The sequence below is a fragment of the Sander vitreus genome, chromosome 21 (genome assembly GCF_031162955.1).
Source record: "Sander vitreus isolate 19-12246 chromosome 21, sanVit1, whole genome shotgun sequence".
NCBI classification, from domain to species: domain Eukaryota; kingdom Metazoa; phylum Chordata; class Actinopteri; order Perciformes; family Percidae; genus Sander; species Sander vitreus.
The window spans coordinates 6,116,121-6,136,540 of NC_135875.1; the positions used below are offsets into that span (position 1 = coordinate 6,116,121).

General features: G+C 40.6%; 2 protein-coding genes across 2 annotated transcripts; one reads left to right on the forward strand and one right to left on the reverse strand.

The window, feature by feature from the left end:
- Positions 1-10,268: 10,268 nt before the first annotated feature.
- twnk (twinkle mtDNA helicase) lies at positions 10,269-16,992 on the reverse strand. The gene is made up of 7 exons (XM_078278864.1): positions 16,914-16,992; positions 16,004-16,668; positions 14,571-15,273; positions 13,246-13,486; positions 13,042-13,149; positions 12,785-12,926; positions 10,269-11,162 (listed from the first exon to the last, which is right to left on the reverse strand). Exons 2-7 carry the CDS (start codon positions 16,637-16,639, stop codon positions 10,818-10,820), a joined length of 2,175 nt encoding a protein of 724 aa, XP_078134990.1. The 5' UTR covers positions 16,640-16,668; positions 16,914-16,992; the 3' UTR covers positions 10,269-10,817.
- Positions 16,993-17,186: 194 nt separating this feature from the next.
- mrpl43 (mitochondrial ribosomal protein L43) lies at positions 17,187-19,974 on the forward strand. The gene is made up of 3 exons (XM_078278865.1): positions 17,187-17,470; positions 19,036-19,142; positions 19,636-19,974. The coding sequence occupies exons 1-3, from the start codon at positions 17,340-17,342 to the stop codon at positions 19,851-19,853; spliced, it is 456 nt and encodes a 151-aa protein (XP_078134991.1). The 5' UTR covers positions 17,187-17,339; the 3' UTR covers positions 19,854-19,974.
- The last annotated feature ends 446 nt before the right edge of the window (positions 19,975-20,420 follow it).

Here is a 20,420-nt window from a genome sequence, read left to right on the forward strand (position 1 = left end):
ACAACTGGTTCTTTGCTCTGTATTCTAAATATGTAGAACGAGGTCATACCTGACTAACCTCAACCCTCTCAGGCAAGCCTTTCTGCTCCAGAGGAGTAAAACAAGGCTATACATAGTCCCACTGAGAGATTTGAATCTGTAGTGGTCAATGTCACCATGTCTTTTTTTCCACTGAGGCAAGAAAATGAGACAAGAAACACACTAATAATAATTAAAAATCCCTGTTTGCTTGGCATTTTTGGAGTTGAAACTCTGACTGACTGGTCCAACATACCATAACTCCACATACCTGCTATTATAGGCTAATTAATAAGAAATCATGCAACAATGCACAATGACAATGCTGATGTGTATCAAGTACAAAGCATAATATTTACAACGTTCACCATCTTAGTTAAAGTGTGTTATCATGCTAACATTAGCTAATAAACACAAAGTATGGCTGAGGCTGATGGGAATGTCATTAGTTTTGCAGGTATTTGGGTATAAATCAAAGAATTGGACAAATGAAATGAAATGGGGTCACCAAAGTTATTACAATTCATCCTCTGGGGAGCATGAATGTGTGTACAAAGTTTCATAGCAATCCATTCAACAGGCTAGTTGTTGTAGATATTTTAGTCTGGACCGAGGCTGCTAGCATGGTTAAAAACAGGCGATTATAATAACTATAAAACTTCTGTTCCCAAAGATGGGTTAACCTTTTGCTCACTTTTGAGGCAGTAAATAAACTTTCTGCATGTAAAGCAGTACCTAACATAATTAGCATACTTCTGTCTAAACACACACACACACACACACACACACATGTGTTTGCTTATTAACGTTGTGTGTATGTAACACATTTCCTAAGTTTTCCTTCATTTTCAAAGAGCTGAACTCCATATGCGAGGAAATTGGATTTACTGAACAGGGCGGCTTTGTGAAGCTGGTGGAGCTCCAATAATCAGGCCTGATAGGAATGGAGGAAAATTGTCCCACACTTATCTGGCCACTAGAGAATTTGAGAAGAGTTGTTACAGTAATTGATAATTGTGTGTGGGTTGAATGTAGCGTGTCTGTTGATAATGACTCCCAAATTCAAACCTCTGACTCTGCTTTTCGCTACTCGAGCATGGGGGACATTGTGTGTTCTCGCTGCTGTCTGCTCCTGGCTGAGGGCGTGCATGCCCCAAGATGCCTATCATTGCCCAAAGCAGCCAGCATATCTGCAATTATGTTGTGTTGGCTGATAATGACCTCCCCTCTGCGTCAACTGTGAACTCATTTTATTCATAAACATGCCGGGTGGAGATAATTGCTGAAAAGTAATTGGACAATGACGCTGCAACTCATTTCACTCAGAAATGGCCCCTAGATCTCTGCTATTTGAGAGTTCATTTCCTGAATGTGAAACTGCAGTACTCTCCATTATGATACATTAGGCAAGTGCAGAGGAAGCAAGGGAAATATATTTTTAAGGTTTTCCCAGGTGCACTATAATGGGATTTGTGTACCTGCACTCTGCATTTGATTTATATTATGTACAGTTTTTTTTCTGTGGAGTACACACCAAGCTCTCTTCGCTTGTGTGTCTTTATGCATGTTTCTTTCTGTGAGCTATTTAACAGTGCACTTCTCTCAGCATTTTTATGTTTGCAGTTAGAATAACAACACAACTGCATGACAATCTTGCAAAGAAACAATTAGGCACTCACACCCAAAAGCCGCAGCAGTAAGCTAAATAGAGTGTAACTGAAAGTAATGCTCAGTCAAAGCAAATTGCATGAATGACAAGTAGGGGGGACAAGGGGAATGAACCCAAACACACTGCCTGTTTTACCTTGATCTGCTGATCGCACACTGTTGAGAGCCCAGGAGAGAAACAAACAAAACTATGTATCATGTCCTCTCTGACCTGCCTCTAAGCCCAGTGACTCAGTAGTAAATGAAAAGGTTGTTACAATATGAACACCAGCCGATTATTACCACAAGCTGAGGAAAAAGTATTTACTTAATCAGAAACAGGCATTTTCAGTGATACAACGAAGAACAATGCATGCCTTGTATTCATATGACTACTTTAAAGGATAACATCACAATTTGCGTCCTATTATTATAGTCTTGGCCATCACTCCTATCAGGGCAAGAATCATAAGCAGTCAGACAAACAGAGAGGTTGTAAAATAGCCAACAATTTATAATCTAAACCTCTTCATTTAATGTGAAACTAAAAGCGAGCACATCCAAACTGTAATAATCCCTTGTTGCACAGGAAACTTGTGTGTGTGCTCAACTATGGTTAATATGGTAGGTCAAAGTTAAATCAAGAAGTTGGTCTGTAAACTGTGATGGATGTTTACAACTGACAGTTCACTGTTCACCTTATGTGCTTATGTGTTGTTGTTTTTATATGGTTTACTGTAAAGCACTTTCTGACCCCTCTTGTCTGTGAAAGGTGCTATATAAATAAAGTTTACTTACTTACTTACTTACTTACTTACTTACTTACTTACCTTCATGATTAGCTCAAACTAAACTATGTTCTGGCTGTTAAGTGTTCGCATCCACACCTGATGCTGCTGTGATGTTGCAGAGGTTTGACAGGAGCTTCTCGTCTGACATAATAATGGGTTATTTTATTTGTATATTTTAAGAACAGAGTGGATTAATATCTATCTGAAATGATCATGGGTGTTGTCTAATGTGTCATTTCAATGCCTCAACAAAGCTAAAAGACAATTTTGAACCTTTGAAATCCAGCATAAAACATAAAATGGTGTGGAGATGTGTTGTGTATTGAAAATGTAAAGGCTCCTTCAGAAAAATAACACAACATGAAAGAGTACAATGACATTGTCTGTCAGGTGATTTAATGATAATTTTGACGGACAGCAGCCATAAACTGTATTTCCATGGCAGCTGCAGAGTCCCTCAGCTGAACGGAGCATATGGTTTTTATGCTTCTCCTAATCAAGGAAAAGTTGATTATGAATCATATGTCCATATGTGTTGTAATAACAAAACAATCAGTAACGGTCTACACATGTCCTCTCTTGTCCTCACTAATCTCGAAGAGACATATGTTGAGCACGAGTGAAGTATTTCTGCAGGTTCAGTTGAAATAGCTTCAAATTTATAGTCAGAACATTGATATGAATGATAACATTTTTGGCATGGCTCCATGTTGGCTCTGTTTATGTTCTGCAGGAATTCAGTTTCTTTTGTCGTTATTGTCTAGAGCTGCGAGCTGCCAAGGACTCCCTCAGCCATCTAATCTGGGCAAACCTGTGCCGAGGGAATTGTTTTTTTCATTTATTGAACAGTGAACTCACTTTGATCCCTATTATCAAACGCTGTCCTTTTGTAATAAAGGAGCTTAATTAAAATATGCAATCATTTCCTGCAGAGTGTGAGAGGAATATTTAATAGATTGCAACAAAAAAAGCTCTTTTCCATCCACCTTTGTTGAGCTGCACAGTATCACAGCTGACAGACAATGGCCTGGAAATGATCACATTCAACATTAGTGGCATGTGCTTGCCTCTATATTTTATTATGTGCACTGCTATATAATCAGCTTAAATGACCATGCTGATGCTTATGATAATTCTTCAATTAACTGCTGCACTGTGCGACCACTGGCTCTGGTTTTCTGTGCTCAGGCTTTCATGAAGCAGACGGTCAGTGTGTGCACACAGTCTGAGAAGATTAGGCAGAGAGGGGCCTCCTTTGAAGGTGGCCATGCAGACGGCTAATTTGAGAGTGAATGGGCATTTTCTTTGGCCAGGCTGTGGAGTATGCCCGGTTGGCTCGGCAAAGCTGTCTCCATCTCCCTTTCTCTATCTTTCTCACTCTCGGAGTGAATTAAAAGAAAGTCTGGTGTGAGGTGCTGGAGCCCTGCCAGGAGCCTCACTTATCCCCGGCGTAGAACGCTAATTCTGACCACTTGCTTAAAAGAAATGAGGCCCTCCACTCATTAAAAACGGAGAAGGCTGCCCCTCAAAGCCCCATTTAACATTTAGTTTTCTCAACTATTCCCTCCACCTCAGACTCCACTTTCCTGACCACAAACCCACCACTGTAATTATGCTTATTATTTTATTTTATTATTATTTTATAAACACTATACTCAGCATTTATATAGACTGTCTATTCTGGTCTACTGTGTTATTACTGACCTACTTCACTAACCAGACCACAATTTGTATATTACAACTGTATACTGACTCTTCACTACATTTCAGCATTTATATAGACTGTCTATTCATATATGTTGCGTTATAACTGATCTACATCACTAACTAGATCATAATTTACACTAACTGTTTTTTTGTTTGACTCTTTACTACATCTCAGCAGTGTTATAGACTGTCTATTCATGTATATTGTGTTATTACCATATCACTTTCGCATATCCATCGTCTTACTTACACCTCACTTTGCACCGGCTTTGTAATGCCTACTTAATCTGCACTTTATGTAGCCTATTGTATTCTGTATTCCTGTATTGTATCGAATGTGAAACTGTATGTTGTCTCGCACGCTTATGCTTTTCTTGGCCAGGTCGCCGTTGCAAATGAGAATCTGTTCTCAACGGCCTACCTGGTTAAATAAAGGTTAAATAAATAAAAAATAAAAATTGTCACCCACACCTGCCCCCTCATTTAGCCTCTCTGCTTTGTCTTGCATCTAGAACCACAGAGTAAGATGCTGCCCCCTCTCCAGTCCCCTCAGGGCTCTTGAACAGCCTCCACACCCATGGTGCCAGGGCAGATTAAGCCCCTCAGTGCTCTCTTTGGCCGGATCTCGGTGTTACATAAGCCCCCGGGCACGGTGGTGTGTCTCTCAAAAGCTTTTCCTGTCGTGTTCAAAAGGCAGAGCATAGCCAGTGGAGCTCACTGAGAAGGCAGGTGTTTACGGTACAGATCTGTCACTGGGGGGTGGATAGTCAGCTCAAGGCCTGTTGCTAATGCTACATGACAGCTCAGCATTTGAGACATGAGCACACGGTATCCTCAGTGTGGCAAGAGGAGGATCAGGAGGGCCCTGTTAACCAGGAGAGTAATGGCATCTGAAAGGATGCTGCAGCTGGTGTGTGAGATGGACTACAGCTCAATGTGAGTGCATCCAAAAAGCACAACATGCTGGTTGACATTATTAGATGTTTGTAGGGGAACCCACTCTACCTGCCACCCACAGGAATGCACTGCAGGTATTCTCAGAGGGGTCCAGCTCATGTTCAGCACACTCATCTGCACTTTTCTGTGACATCGCAAAGGTCTTTACAGTTTAAAGCCGCTAAATGTACTTTGACTCACATCTATTAAGTTGAGACACTTCGTTTTTTGTATAAGTCATTGATTTTAACCATCACATTTGAAATTAAACAACACAGTGCCCGTTATATTCTCAGAAAAAACTAAATAATAATAATAAATAAAATAAGACCACCATCTATGCTAAAATAACCCGACAAAGACCATGACTGCACCTCACTCACCTATAAAAGTAAAAGTACTCTTATAAAAGTATAAGAGTACATACATTTGATTGCGGTTTATTTTCAGCTGCGGATTAACACACAATAGTGAGTACACGGCAGCAGGATGGTGTGTGTGAGGTTGACTACAAACTATAGTGTGTGTGTGTGTGTCTGTGTGTTCATAGTAATGAAGGAACATGTCATCCAGTGCAACAGCGTGCCTCTTTGATGTGTTTTTAATAGTTTTTGGACAACAGTGGTGCTCTACAGCACATAGGAATACAAAATAAATTTGCTTTTGAGTCACAGTTATGGTCTTTTCATTGAATTTGTTGGCAATAAGAAAAATATAGAACAGTGTTATCCTTTAAGTTTCACATAATGAGCTGAAACACGAGCCTTCTCCTGCTCTGGGAGCACAGAGGGAAGGATGTGCACTTGGTTATTAATATACACAGAGGCAGGCATACTGTTGGTTTATGTGGGTCAAACGTGCAGAGTGTGTGCACGTGAGTAAGTGAGGCAGCGTATCCCCCCCACACACACACACACGCCCCATGTTCTGACATTAAGGGGACGAAGGGGCATCTTGAATCAGCTTTGAGTCTGAAACGGCCTCAGGCCTGTCTGCAAGCGACGTGGGTCTTCAGCATGCTGCAAATACACAGAACAACAAGGCATGCACTTTGGGTTGCTTTGATGGGAATGCAGTTATTTTTTAACTTTAAATTAACATTTCAGACTGACCATCAGTAGAATCATTGTATATGAAACACTGCAATGATCCTGGAAACTGGGTCCCAGTTTCCCACTTTGACAAATAAGAAAAGTAACTGTGCTTGCTTCAAAAGAAGACACTGTAATGTGACAGACACAGTGTACTGATGAACTTGCTCTACATACTCAGTGTACCCCTCCATGCACTCCCAGATGTTCTTCCCAGCATGTTCTGTCATACTTTCTATTTTAAATGTCAGTCTGGGTCAAGTAATGTTCTCCCTCTTAAGCTGCTAAATTTGGGGTTTATTAAAACAAAATCAAAACTGAGTTCCGGAATGTTCAGATAATTCTCAAAGGACTCAAGGTCCACATACTCTTTTGTTCTGAAGCTTTCGACTGTATCACTGTGTCTTCATCAGCAGATGAGTTTGCTCAGTTGTAATTGGACTGTAGATGTTTAAACCTCCCTTTTTTCTGAGCACCTTTAGGACTTATCCATATTGGCTTGAAAGTTGAGCTTGACAGTTCATTCTTGACCTTAGAAACAGCCCCAGTCCCACCGACTTGCTTTTCTCCCGAGCTTTCAACCATATCAAAGGTCATTTGTGAAGGAAGGTTATTTGGTCCAAGTGTGTTTGTCACATATTCAAAGATACACATTATTTGCTATTTAATAAAGAAGAGGATATTGGTTTATGTGTCATTTACTTATTTCCTGTCTCTCTTCCCTAAATTTCAATTTCAATTTCAATAAAAAAACCACAACTTGTTGTTTTTACACTTGGGTTTTTGTAGCCTACAAATCAAACAAACAAGATATAACACGTAAATCAGAGAGCTTGTAGAGGTGCTGGTAAACACATGGTGTTACTTTTCAACAGAGCCAGGCTGTTGTCCCCTTTTCCAGAATTTATGCTAAGCTAAGCTAAATCTGCTGGCTGTAGCTTCATATTTACCGTTCAGAGAAAAGATTGGTATCGACTTTTTCATCTAACTTCCTGCAAGAAAACGAAAAAGCGCAATTCCCAAAATGTCCAACTATTCATTCATTTAATAAAGAATAAAGATGCTTTTTAACTTTCCTCCAAAAAATACAGTAAAACACTTCTGTTCTCAGAGCTGTCTTGCTCTGATCAATATAATACTGTCTTTTTGCCATGTCCAAAAGAAAACACGCTACCATAACCAAGATCAGCTGAAAATACCCTGAACATGATCCTGTCTTGGACGTTGAGTTTAAGTCCCTTTGCAGAGCCAAAGCCCCCGGCTGAATAACTCTGATTGAAGGTCCTGAAATTACCTCCAGACTTGGTCAAATAGTTGGCTTAATGAAGGGCAGCTAATGGGGCGGAAAGCTATGCATGCATGTCATGTATCCATGTGTCCCATCAGCAGCAGTGCTGGGAGCAGCTGGGGCAGCAAGTTCATTTTCCGTTGACTGTTTTGATGTCTTTTTCCTTGTTTGTGGAATGAGTTTATGAAGTAGAAATATTTGTAATACTCGGATCTGATCCTGATGTTTTCAGTGGGTTTTAGGTCAAATACTTCACAAGAGAAAGGATTTATCTGCAGCTGAAATATCTTTTCTTAGCCTCATATGATTCACATCCTCCCATATGTTGTAGAGTTTTGATGAAGTGGAATTCTTTTGTTCTCTGCTCAATTTGTTTCCTTCATGATTAAGAGCTGCGCAACTCAAGTTGTTTCATCTCCTCCCCTCTCCAGATGGCAGCTATTTGAATAGGCATGCAAAGCTCTGATCAGTACAGGCCATTCAAAACAAAGACAACAATCTGACATGTTCAGCGATTTCAGTATTTAACCCTGTTATATATTTTCACCACTCTGGGAAAATAAATAGAAAAACTAAAGCTATTATCTTCAGATAATATGTATGAAGCTCAGCAATGCTATGAAGTATGACTGACAGCTTAAGAGTGTGAGTATTTGGAAAGGTTCTGTGCAATTGAATATAATAGAATAGAATGCCTTTTATTGTCATTATACACATGTACGAGATTAAAAACAACTCCTTTTTCCAGTGCCAACATGTACGTAAAAAGAAATGTAACAACATGGAATAAAATAAAATAAGTAGTGCAAAAAGAAAAAAGGGAGGGGGGTGGGGGAGTGGGAGGTGCTATTTCTGCATGCATTTGTGTCAAACTCATTCGTTCCCATTTTTGTGTGTTTTCCCTCTTTTAAGGAGCTGACAGGCGACATCATCTGGGTGCAGTAATGCCTCAAAACACAAAGAGCCCCATTCAGAGTCCTCAGCAGCAGTATCCCCCACCCACACTGTCAAGAGGACACCCAGACCCATCCAGCACACAGCCTGGAGTCATTATGGAAAGCAATGTCTACTTACACAGCAGTAGAACATTCACAGGAAAACATTAAGCAGTGAAGGAACGCTTGGAGAAGACGAAATGAGAGCAAAAGGATGGAACAAAAACCTGGCGATCACCACATCTGTCCAGGAGCTGTCTCCCTCCTGCCATCTCATCTACACTGATTTATGTTCATCAAACATTCACAGGGATTATTCCCACAGCCTACAACAATATCTTCGGCTAACCGAGGGACTCAGGGGTCCACATAATGTGTAAAGTGAGTGTGGGGCCAGGAGCTTCCCTGGACAGAGATGGAGTCAGCAGAGATCTCAGAGGCAGACAAAGAGGCCCCAATCTCTGTGAACCTCGAGACCGAGGCAAACAATGGAAAAACAATATTAAAGGGAAGCGCCACCAATTCTACACATCAAAGTCATGCTTACAGTTTCTTGGGGAGTAATACTGCATATGTGGAAAAAACAAGTTGTATAAAGCTTTTGCGGCTGTGCAACGTCTAATAAAATTGCCTCAAGTGATGTCATTTGATCATCGCATCAGCTGTGGCTGAAGACTACAACATAAAAAAAGGTTTAAAAATAAGGATTTAGAAAGAAGTGAGCTTACCAGACCACTGTAGCCTGACTAGCATAACATATAACACACACACATCTAGAAGCCAACTGTCAGCAGTTGAGTTGCATTGTGGGTAAAGTAGGCGCCAGGTTTTGACAAGAAAGAAAAATGCCTGAAATAAAAAATACGATCTCTGGTTCTGTTGCATTGATTTTGATATTACATGTATCATAAATTAGAAATATGATATACTGTAGGTGTATGTCATCTGTGGTTGATGTTTCGTGCTTCTTGCTATGGGATGTTTCTGGTGCGACAAGAGTTTCTTAATGAGATTTTACAAAGTGCAAAGATCCTTAATTTTTTTAATGAGTGTGACTCCCAGGGTGCAAAATCTGAGTGGATGCCAAGGTTGAACATTTTCAAAGGCCCTTATATAAAGCACACTGAACCGTTCCCTTTATGCAATAAATCTGAAATTTGATTTGGCTTCGCAGTGACTGCGATGAAATACGACACTCAGAGCTTCAATACTGCAGCAGCTCACAGCTCAGGACAATGCAGTTTCTCACTTCTGAAAGCTGCTGATTCTCCATGTAATCCCACACCAATGCAGTCAAGGCTAGGCAATTGACTTCACCCATGAAATATTCCTATGAAGATGTTTTGAAACACATTTGCATTTATTAAGTCAGTCTAAATAATGGATTGTGTAATGTGACACTGGAGACGGCTCAGTGCATGAAAACCTTTTTAACATAATGTGCAATCTGACAACACCTAATTATCAGCGTTAAAAGATAGTAACACTCACAGGAGGTCAAAAAGAGGCCAAATATTTCTGATGTTCTTGCTAATCGCCAATCTGACAGATTTATATGAAAAGCAATCACACACAAGCGTTTGAAGTGCTAAACTGTGCAGAATTAATTTTTCTTGCAGATATGCATGATTGTGCTCTTTCAAGCTTGCAAATATCTCTAAATCACACACACCTCTAGAGTACATTGTTAAAATAGTCATCGCTGAAAGCCTACAGGCAAAGCTAAATAAAAAAACACGTCTGCAGCCAGTTGTAAATAAAGGCATATTTGCTGTGGAGGGTAATTCTCATGAGCTTGTTATGTATAAAGCACACACTGCCCCCTGTTGACCAGATATGAAAACAGACAAAAAGCTGCATCACAAGCATTTAATTAAAAAAAAAAGTTCATTCGATAAATCAGCAATGTACAAATGCCCACAATATATATATGCACGTGCTTATATCATCCTGGCAAACAGACAGTAGGTTTATGAAATACTGAACATTACCAGGTCTTGGTGTCACAGTAGTTTTTTGTGAAATTGAAGTACAGTATTTTATCAACACTTTAAACTGAGAACTCCGTCTTAATATACAGTAGTACTTGCATAAAAAAGCTTAACATGTACTTACACTTTACCATCATTATTTCACATTCTGGTTGAAACATACATACTTTGCTCCATAATGAAATTAATGTTTACTAACCTCAAATGATTTTTGGATCAACTTTCATTGTGAAGTACAATCAGAGCTCATTTTTCATTGCTTAAACATACTTAATATTCAACTTTAGTTGAACCTTGTGTTTTGGACATAAAACTGTCTAACATCTATGGCTTCAAACATGTAAATGTTAATGTGGAAGTGGTAAAACTGACCCACATGATCTATACTCCTTATGAATTATACTATATTATAGTTACTTCTGCATGCTTTCATTGTTAGTTGCAGGCTTCTTAATAGTCCGTGGAGTCTTTGTCGTTTTGGCCACTTTCTCTGCCTTCTCTTTTTTAACCTCTTCCTTCTTCACTGCCACCTCGCTCCCCTCCACCTCCTCATTTTCTGGCTTGGCGGTGACCTTCCTCAGCTTGTGCTTGCCCTTGATGGGAGCTGCGAAAGTGAGCGACGACTTGATGAAATCCAGAGGGAAAATGCCCACGTCTCCATCGAAACGGTTCTTGGTCACCTGCAGGGACCTGCGGCCGGGGCACGTCACCATCTTCTTCTCCTGCAGAATGAGGACGTTGTCGGCTTCTTGGCTGGCCTGGGAGGGGTTACAGGTTAAGATGTGTCTTGAGTTATGTCGAATAACTGGAGCTTTGTAAAGAGGGTCAGAACATGTGTATTTTCATCATAACGTCAAGTCGTTTGTAGCTACAGAAATAGCAGGACACTCATGATGAAATTGTTGAAATGAAAGCCAAAATAGAAAAAAAAGGGTAAAGGAGTGTAAAAACATAAGTGTATACACATGTATATATCAATGAATATGGGCATCTTATTTTGATGGCCGAGGTTTGGTCAGGTCATGTGCAGTGGCGCATCTCATTTTCTAAGAATTAAAGCTATAGTGCATAGTTTCTGTCGCCCCCATCAGGAGTAATGACTAGAGCCCGATAAAGGATTTTTAAGGCCGATATCGATACAAATATTTGGTGATTTAAAAATCCGATATTGCAATATATCGGCCGATATATATATTTTTTTAAATCCAGAAACTCGTAATAAAACAGATTTTCCTAACATTAGTTATTTGTAGTTATTTATGAGTCCTAAAATGTATAAAAATATAAACTTAAGCTATGAAACTTAAAGTCCTTTGAACAAAAACAAACAGGGAGGTTGTAGAGTGCCCTCTGGTGGACAAACTATGCAACGCCAACACTCAGAACATGGAGGGTGTTTCGTCTGTTTTTATTTTATTTTTTAAATATTTATTTATCGGCCATTATAAATGCCGATACCGATAGTTTGGAAAATGCCTAATATTGGCCCGCCGATATATCGGTCTGGCTCTAGTAATGACAACAAAACTGTCGGCGCGTCCACATGATACAAGCATTCCGTGATCGCACACTGCCCCCCCCCACCCCCCACACACAATCTTCTGAACATAGCCATACTCAGAAATACAGAAAGACTTGTGTGGAGCTGGTAGTCTTAATTAGCTTTGTAGCAACTCAATTGGCAATGGCTTGAATGTAACGGACGTTCATTAATATCAAAAAGTTACGCACAAAAGCTTTAAAATAAAGTTGTTTAAAAATGTAATTCCTGAAACAATATACCAGCTGAGGTGGTTCGGGCATCTGGGCGCCTCCCTAGGGAGGTGTTCCAGGCACGTCCAGCTGGGAGAAGGCCTCGGGGAAGACCCAGGACTAGGTGGAGGGATTATATCTCCACCCTCCATCAGGATCCCCCAGTCAGAGCAGGTCAATGTGGCTCGGGAAAGGGAAGTTTGGGGTCCCCTGATGGAGCTGCTAGCCCCACGACATGACGCCGGATAAACGCATGACGATGGATGAAACAATATAGTATGTATTATCTTATCTTGTATTGTTTTGCGCCTTGCTTTTGTACTATACAACCTATTATTTATTTATTTTAATTTTGTATTTGATACATTATAACAAATTGCACATTTCCATTTTACTTAACTTAGTTTTGTTCATGACATTTGTTTTGTTCTCTTTAAAAGATGAAGTGTACTGTACTAAATTGCAAGTAAAATTATGAAACTGATTTCATTATTTGATTCATATACCTACACAGTTCTCACTAAAACATGACTAAAAGTTTAAATGTTATCTGGCACGGTACCATTTGTTTCCCTTTCGGGTTAATCAAACTGAAATCTGAGAAAGGCGAGACATTGCTCTGTCTTACCTTTGCCGAACCAAAGATGGATGCTGTTTGCAGCTCTCGGTCATCCTCCTCTTTCCTGGGGTGAATGACCAAAGTGACATGGCAGCTGCTGTTGGTGGCAAACTTCCTGAATGCTCCAATAATGTGGTCCTGGACAGCAAACCTGGAACAGGAAACACGATTTCCATATTTGTGGAAAATGCACTTTAAAAGTATTGTGCTTGAAGAAACGGTTATTGGTAGATGATAGAACTTGTCATAACGTAACTCTTACTCACTTGTCTACTGAGAGGTTTTCCTGCCCCATCATGAACTGCAGGTTGTCGATGATGACGTGGTTGATATCATACAGGTAGACAGCATGTTGCATAGTGTCCAGCACTGTCCTATAAAAAAGGATTGAAGAGGAACACTCGGTGAAAATTAGCACTTACATTAAAAAGAAGGAAAGCTGTGTCCATTGAAACATTGATGAGACTTACTTGATGTTCTGCTGCCCGTGGAAAGTCATAAAGTAGAGTGGCAGCTCTTCAAACTTGTCTGCCCAGAAGTCATACTGCTCGAGGTTTTCCTCCAGCCTCTGCATGGCAAACTGCGTCAGCATGATCTTTGCCAGACGCACGTTGTTGATCTCAAAGCTACCCCATAACGTGTTGACGCCCTGCATGCAAAGGTCCAGAGCAACCTCACTGATAAAGGTGGTCTTCCCGCTGCCAGTAGGACCTAGTAAACATGATAGCAGAGTGGATAAGAGATAATGAAACAGATAATGATGACGTGTACCAGTATTTACAGCTCATATTCAAACTCAACATGTCCAAAAGATGTGTACACAGCCCAAAAATATATTCTCTTTTTCTGGACAGTTTGATTGAAAATAAACCTTGACCTGCTGTGTGTGTGCATGTTGTAAGTCCTATTCTTTCCAATATGTGATGCACAGAGCTGACCCATAAAGAGGGTAGTTCCAAAATGAAAAACACAGAATTGGAACCTGCTATTACTTACAAACTGATTGATAAAGCTGCATTCGTTGTTTTTTCGGCCACTTGGGGGCATTGAAACAAGCTGAAAACACAACGCTGACTTTGTATCACCTAATTATCATATTTCTTCACCAGGCAGCTACTTGCCACCAACTTGGTCTCTCTGATGTATGGTAATGTGCAGGAAGCGTTTATCAGAGCTTTTTTGCTCTAAACGGATCCCTGCTGTGGAGTTAATGGATCAGAAAAGCAAATCAAGGAGAGCAACTGCAGGTTTGGGAGATAATTTTCTGTGGGTTAGTCACTACTTGATATCTTTCACATTATACATTTGATTGACTGTTAATATGTTATACATAATGTAACAGCTTTAACGTTTTATGATGCTATAGAAGGGTATGTTTACATCAGTATTAATTAAACAAGTATGAACCAGGACTATATTTTTGAATTATGATTACTTTCAAAAACACGGAGAAATTACTGATTGGGCCTTTAAACATAAGATTAGATTAGATTAAACTGTATTGTCATTGTGCAAAAGTACAAAGACAACGAAATGCAGTTTGCGTCTAACCAAAAGTGCAAAAAAGCAGAAAAGTGCAATGTGATATACAAAGTATAGACAGGTGGTGCATAGGCAGGACAAGAAATATATTTGCTGTGGTATAATAGCAGAATAGGTATGGCTATGTAATATGAACAGTGTATGAACAACATGTACAGATATGCGCAATGTAGTAGCAGTGACATTATAATAGTGGTAAGAATAATATAGATATATGCAGTGTATTAGCAGTTATGCAAGTAATGTTTTCTACCTGTGAAAACAGTCAGCTCCCCCTTGCGGTGTCCCTTCAGGATCCTGTTGAGCTCCTGAAATCTCACCCACTTCACTCCAGCCACCTGCTCTGTGTTCACCAGCTCCCCATACACGTCCTCTCTGAGCTGCTTGAATGACACTATGGACTTATGGGCTGCTGGGATGGAGGATTTGATGATGTGGCTGAAGTTTTTCCCCTGGGCCAGGGCCTCCACGGGACACGGGCGGTACTCCCCTGGCCGCACCAGCGAGCAGCGCCTCAGACCCAGCTTGCGTGAAAAAATCTTTGATGCCTCCCAGGAGCGAATGTCCCCTCCCAGCCACAGCGTCACCCGATTGAACTGCTCCAGGTAAGGCAGCAGGACCGGAGGAAGGCAGCTGACCCCACGTGGAAGAGCCACGCTGGGGAGTCCTGTGGCCTGGCTCACAGCCATAGTGTCCAGCTCATGTCCAGTTAGTACCACCTCCGCGTCCATACGCCCCACCAGGGGGAGGCCAAACAGGTTGTAGTAAGAATTAGACTTTGGGACTGTAGCTTCATTATAAGTAACTTTGTCAGTGTCTGTGCTTTGGGCAGAGAGAAGCTTCACCCCCTTTAGGGAGGAGTCAGGTCCACCAAACCAGGGGAACACCAGACTCTTGGTAGGCTTGAAAAGCCTCACGCCAAACTTCTTGAGTGTTGCATTAGAGACCTTTGTGATCTGAAACAAAACAGTGATAAAGCTCATTGTCCTGTGAGGAAAATAGTCCTGAGATGTTATTTACCTGCCATTCAAATCCCTCCCATGTGAATTTGTTTTTGATAATCATTTCAAAGCTTCAAATCTAAAATATTACAATTTAAATTCTTAGCCATGTGTCAGTATGTTTTATTGTATGGTTCTGTTCATATATTATTTTGTTAATTTGTCTTTAAATTCTTTCTTGTCAGCCTTTTAATGTCTTAACTAGTGTTTGTCTTTGCTTTTCATTGTTATGTTTATTTATTATGCTGTTAACGTTTTAATCTGTTCAGACCTTTGCAGAATTCAGTTTTGAAAAGTTCTTTATACAAGTTATAGTATTACTCGCAGTTTACACTACATGCCGTTACAGATACAATATCCTTACTAAGTGTGAGATATTGATCTACTGTACACATTAAAAGACAGAGAAAATATTTTCATTGAAATTGTGGAAATTGGGGCTTGTGTGCCTCTTCCACCTTTATCTTCTTCACATATCTCATTTCAAGGATAACTATAAGCTTATTTTGTAGAGCAATATATAGGCTAGGTTTACTTTTCCTGCTTTTCAATGATTGTGATGAAGATGTGATGGTCTCTGTTGTTCCTTTGATTATTTTGACTTATTAAACGAATAAAAAAAAAAAAACATGCAATCACTCATGTTCTATGAGCACATCTCTCACTAATTTACACTCAACATTACCTGGAACATGGTTTTAATCAGCTGAACCTCATCCTCAGGGAGGTCAGTGAGGGGCACAGAGCTGGACCAGATCCTCTGCACCTCCCTCAGCTCTCTCTCCCTGTCCTCCTGCTCCTCCAAACTCTCTGGGTATCCCAGCAGCACATGGGGGCTGAGGAAGTCCTGCTCCTCCTTCTGCATCACCTCCAGGCAGTCCTGGAGATCCTCCCAGCTCCCTTCCACCAGCGTGTCTTTACACAGAAACTGTCCGGTGGTTTTGTCAATGAACAAGGAGAAGCTGTCCCTCCGGGCAGACGGATCCACAAAGATGCTGGGGATGTGGAAGCAGCTGTAGCCATCGTGGAAGGGAATGTCTTTGCATCGCAGATACTGTTTGATCTCTGTGATTGTGATGGGGCTCACAGGAAACTCTACAGTAGACTTGGCATCCTTTTTATAAGCCCTGGTCCACCTGTGTGTCAGGTAGTCTTGGTAGTAGCCTTTCCCAAGAAGGTCTAAACCACATGGAGGCCTGTGAAGGAGCCTTTGAGTGAGAAGTCTCACAATGAGGGATGGTAAGTGTCTTTGATGGAGAAACCTTGGGGCTGCCACCTGCAAGAGACAGGTGCTGCCCCTCAGCAGCAAGCTCCTCCACATTAGGTAGTTATCTGGTTAGGGTATTGAACCTGCGACAGACACGACAAGAGGAAGAAACATCAAGTAACACACAGCAAAGCTACAAAGACATGTCTTCTTGCATGACCTACGCTAGTGTTTATCAAAGACAGCACAGACAGGGAGGCAGAAAGCCGTTATTTTTCATCAAACGGACATTAACTGTACAAGAAAATTAGCCTGAATGTGCGTGACTAAGCCGTAACAAAAAAATATAAAGTTTAATTCAAGAACAAACACACAAAATGCAGCTTACTGGGTCTGTTGCTTGCCCTCATTTTCCTCCATGCTCCTCTCAACCCCGGGCTTTTCGATGCGTTTTCAAAACAAGTCCGTGTGAAACATACAGGGAAAGGTACCGAACTGGATTCATATGTTTATGCTAGCCACATTTTAATTTTTACATCTCAAACATTTCAAATATACGTATATAACATGTGTCTTTTACACTGATTACAATTTTGATTTGTTAATGGAAGAGCTTTTATTATGAAGTCTTGTTTTCTGTAACGGCCATGTCTGTTATATGTTTCCCTCCGGAACATATCATCGACGGAACGCAGTATATACATGCCCGTCAAGTCGTCCTCTATGAATGTTGTTGCTAGCTAACGTTGCTTTGCGTCCAGGGGTTTCTAACGATATTGTATGTATTAATTAACCGTTCATTGACTGTAAAACGATGACATCCAGAGGGACACCGAGTCGTTTCCTTCAGAGCGTTCTTCAGAACGGTATCGGTCGGTATGTCTGCCAGCTGAAACGAGTCTCCATCATCTTCTCTAAAAATGCACAGAGCTCGTTGGGAGTCAGGTAAACAAACGCTTTACATAATGACACCTTAAAATAAAAATATTCTTTATGAGTGAAATGAAAGCCCTGCCATCACATTACAACAGTATTACATTAGGTACATTTACCTAAAGGTCCCATGACATGATGCTTTTATATAGGCCTTAGTGGTCCCCTAATACTGTATCTGAAGTCTATTTTATATAGGCCTTAGTGGTCCCCTAATACTGTATCTGAAGTCTATTTTATATAGGCCTTAGTGGTCCCCTAATACTGTATCTGAAGTCTATTTTCCAAAAGAGGGGGCAAGGTGGGGGTGTAGCCTTGACCAACTGCCATGCTTTGCTTGTTTGCAACCCATGATGTCTCTCCGTGCGTTCGTGGACATCGTGAAAACGTCATCATTCACGTCCCTTCCTGTGGGAATCAGAGGTGGGAAACTCGGGCCAGATTTTGCTAACCGAGTTTCCCAGTTGGCGACGCGTTGTTAACTGACGTTTGATGTAGGCGACTTTGGTTCACTGAACATATTTCAATGACAATAAACCGTTTATTGTGGACAAACGCCTCTGCCGAGAAACATACACAGACATAACATGTTTCAAATTATTCATAAATAGGCCTATGTATATATATATATATATATATAAAAAACAACACCTTATCCGTGTCCTTTCCCGTACACCTGAGGATGTGCTGTTTGTATGCTCGCATAAGAAAACAGCAGCAAATTATTGTGGCCTCCATGTTTTCACCAGGTTTTCACCAGGTTTTCACACACCTCATGCTCTAGGCTACGCCCAACTGTTGGTGGCAGTCATGCAACAAGTTGTTATGCCAAACGCCAATATAACAGAAGAAGAAGAACAGGCATCCTGACCATCCTAACCATGTGAACACTGGAACAACGTAATTACGGGAGCGGTCCCTGTTATTCCGAGGTGGCATGAATGCACCATCTCTCTTTCTCATGGGCGGGCCAAATTCTCTGGGCGGGCAAAGCAGAGAAAGGGGAGGTAACCTTCCTCCTTATGACATCATAAAGGGAAGATTCCAGATCGGCCCATCTGAGCTTTCATTTTCTCAAAGGCAGAGCGGGATACCCAGGGCTTGGTTTACATCTATCACCATTTCTAGCCACTGGGGGACCATAGGCAGGCTGGGGGGACTCATATTAATGTTAAAAAACCTCATAAAGTGAAATTTTCATGCCATGGGACCTTTAACGTATCAAAAGTAAAAGTACCTGGCTATGCTGAAAAAGGTACCGTGTTTGTCAAGGTACTTGTACTTTTGTTGATCACATATTCAAAGTATTTATCTGCCAAGTAACTACCGTTGTCATATAAATGTATGTACTACAGTATTTTTGCTCTAAAATTTGTTGGATTTGAAATACAGGTTGTGGTAAGTTTTATTTCTTGAAAAAATTTACTTGATGTGATCTAAATAATCATCAGTTGCAGCATAACAAAAGGCAACATCAGATATTCTTACTCTGGGAATTGATATTGTATACAAGCGACACAGACCACCATGAACAGAGTGAGCACAGCATCAAAACTTCTTCCCTTCTTTTTTTTCAGGGAGTTCATTGAAGAGGGAGTGGTGGATTATGCCAAGAAGAACCCTGCAACTGTCGTGTACGTGTCTCCTCAGTCATGCAGGATACCCAAAATAGTTGCAGAATACTGTAAGTACCTTGTGTTTTAAAGGCACAACTGTCTAATTTTAAATGTTCTTTCCTCATTATAGCACATGCTTTATATATAAAAAAGGGTTTGCTGTATGTTAAGTCCTGCAATTTCCTAGAAAGTTTCTTGAAAAGAACTATGTAATGTGGTACAAATCACAGGGGAAATTGACACTACGTTCTAAGGTAAGTTATACAAGTTAAGCTTGTTGTGTTGAGTTAGTATAAGAAACACGAAAAGTGAACTACAGTAAAGTAGCAGTGTGAATATATGTTACTACTCCTAAATACTGTAGGGGGCAGTATAACACACATTTTTGAGACCTCTATGTAGGTGGAAGTTGAATGCCATTGGGGGTTTCAAACAGTTAAATAGTCTCACCCAGAATCAGATGTTCTTGTTGACACCGTTACATTTCACACTAGGCAGAAATCTATGTCCCTTATAAAGTGACTCGTTCTTATTATTATTCCTTCTTTTTCCTTCCTGCAGTAAACGGCAACGTGAGGGAAGAAATCGTCACGAGCAAAACGTCTCCGCAGATATCAGAGCTTTTGACCAAGCTGACTAATCAGTCGGGCCTGGACATCATACGCATCCGCAAGCCCTTCCACACAGACAACCCCAGTATCCAGGGCCAGTGGCACCCATTCACCAACCGGCCCCCGTCCATCGGTCCCATCAGACCGCAGAAACAGGACACTGAATAAGGACTATCCAAAGTTTAAAGTCAAATTTGGTGCTTAATTCCAGATTATTCTTGCAAGATATGTCCTTTTTCTGAAGCTGTTCAAGTGTCCTTGATCTAAATTAAATCACAGGTCAAGTATGGTTGCAGCAATTTTCCAGTGTATTTGTTGGATGTTTCTGCAGAAGACCCCACTATCTATCGACTGAATATTTTTCAACCTGCTCTTCTCTCTGTTGGTGGTAGCAGAGCCACTTTAGCTGTGCAAAGAAGTGCACACAGTACCAGCTCTGAATGTCACATTTGAATAGACTTTACATGAATCCACCAGAGGCTCGTCAGCTGGTTTATTAAAAAGCAGATAACAGTTTTAATGTCGAGGTTATGTAGTAACGTGCAGCACTTCGGAGCAGATGGAACTTTGTATGAAATAAAAGAAAAAAATATTGTGCAAATGCTGGCATTTAAATGTATACTGTACATTCTTTTAAAGTTGTATTTTAACAGCTTGTCAGAAGATCAATAGAGCAAAACTGATTGCAGCTGTGCTGTCTGCTTCGTTAAGTCTGAATGATTGATTTAACTGTCC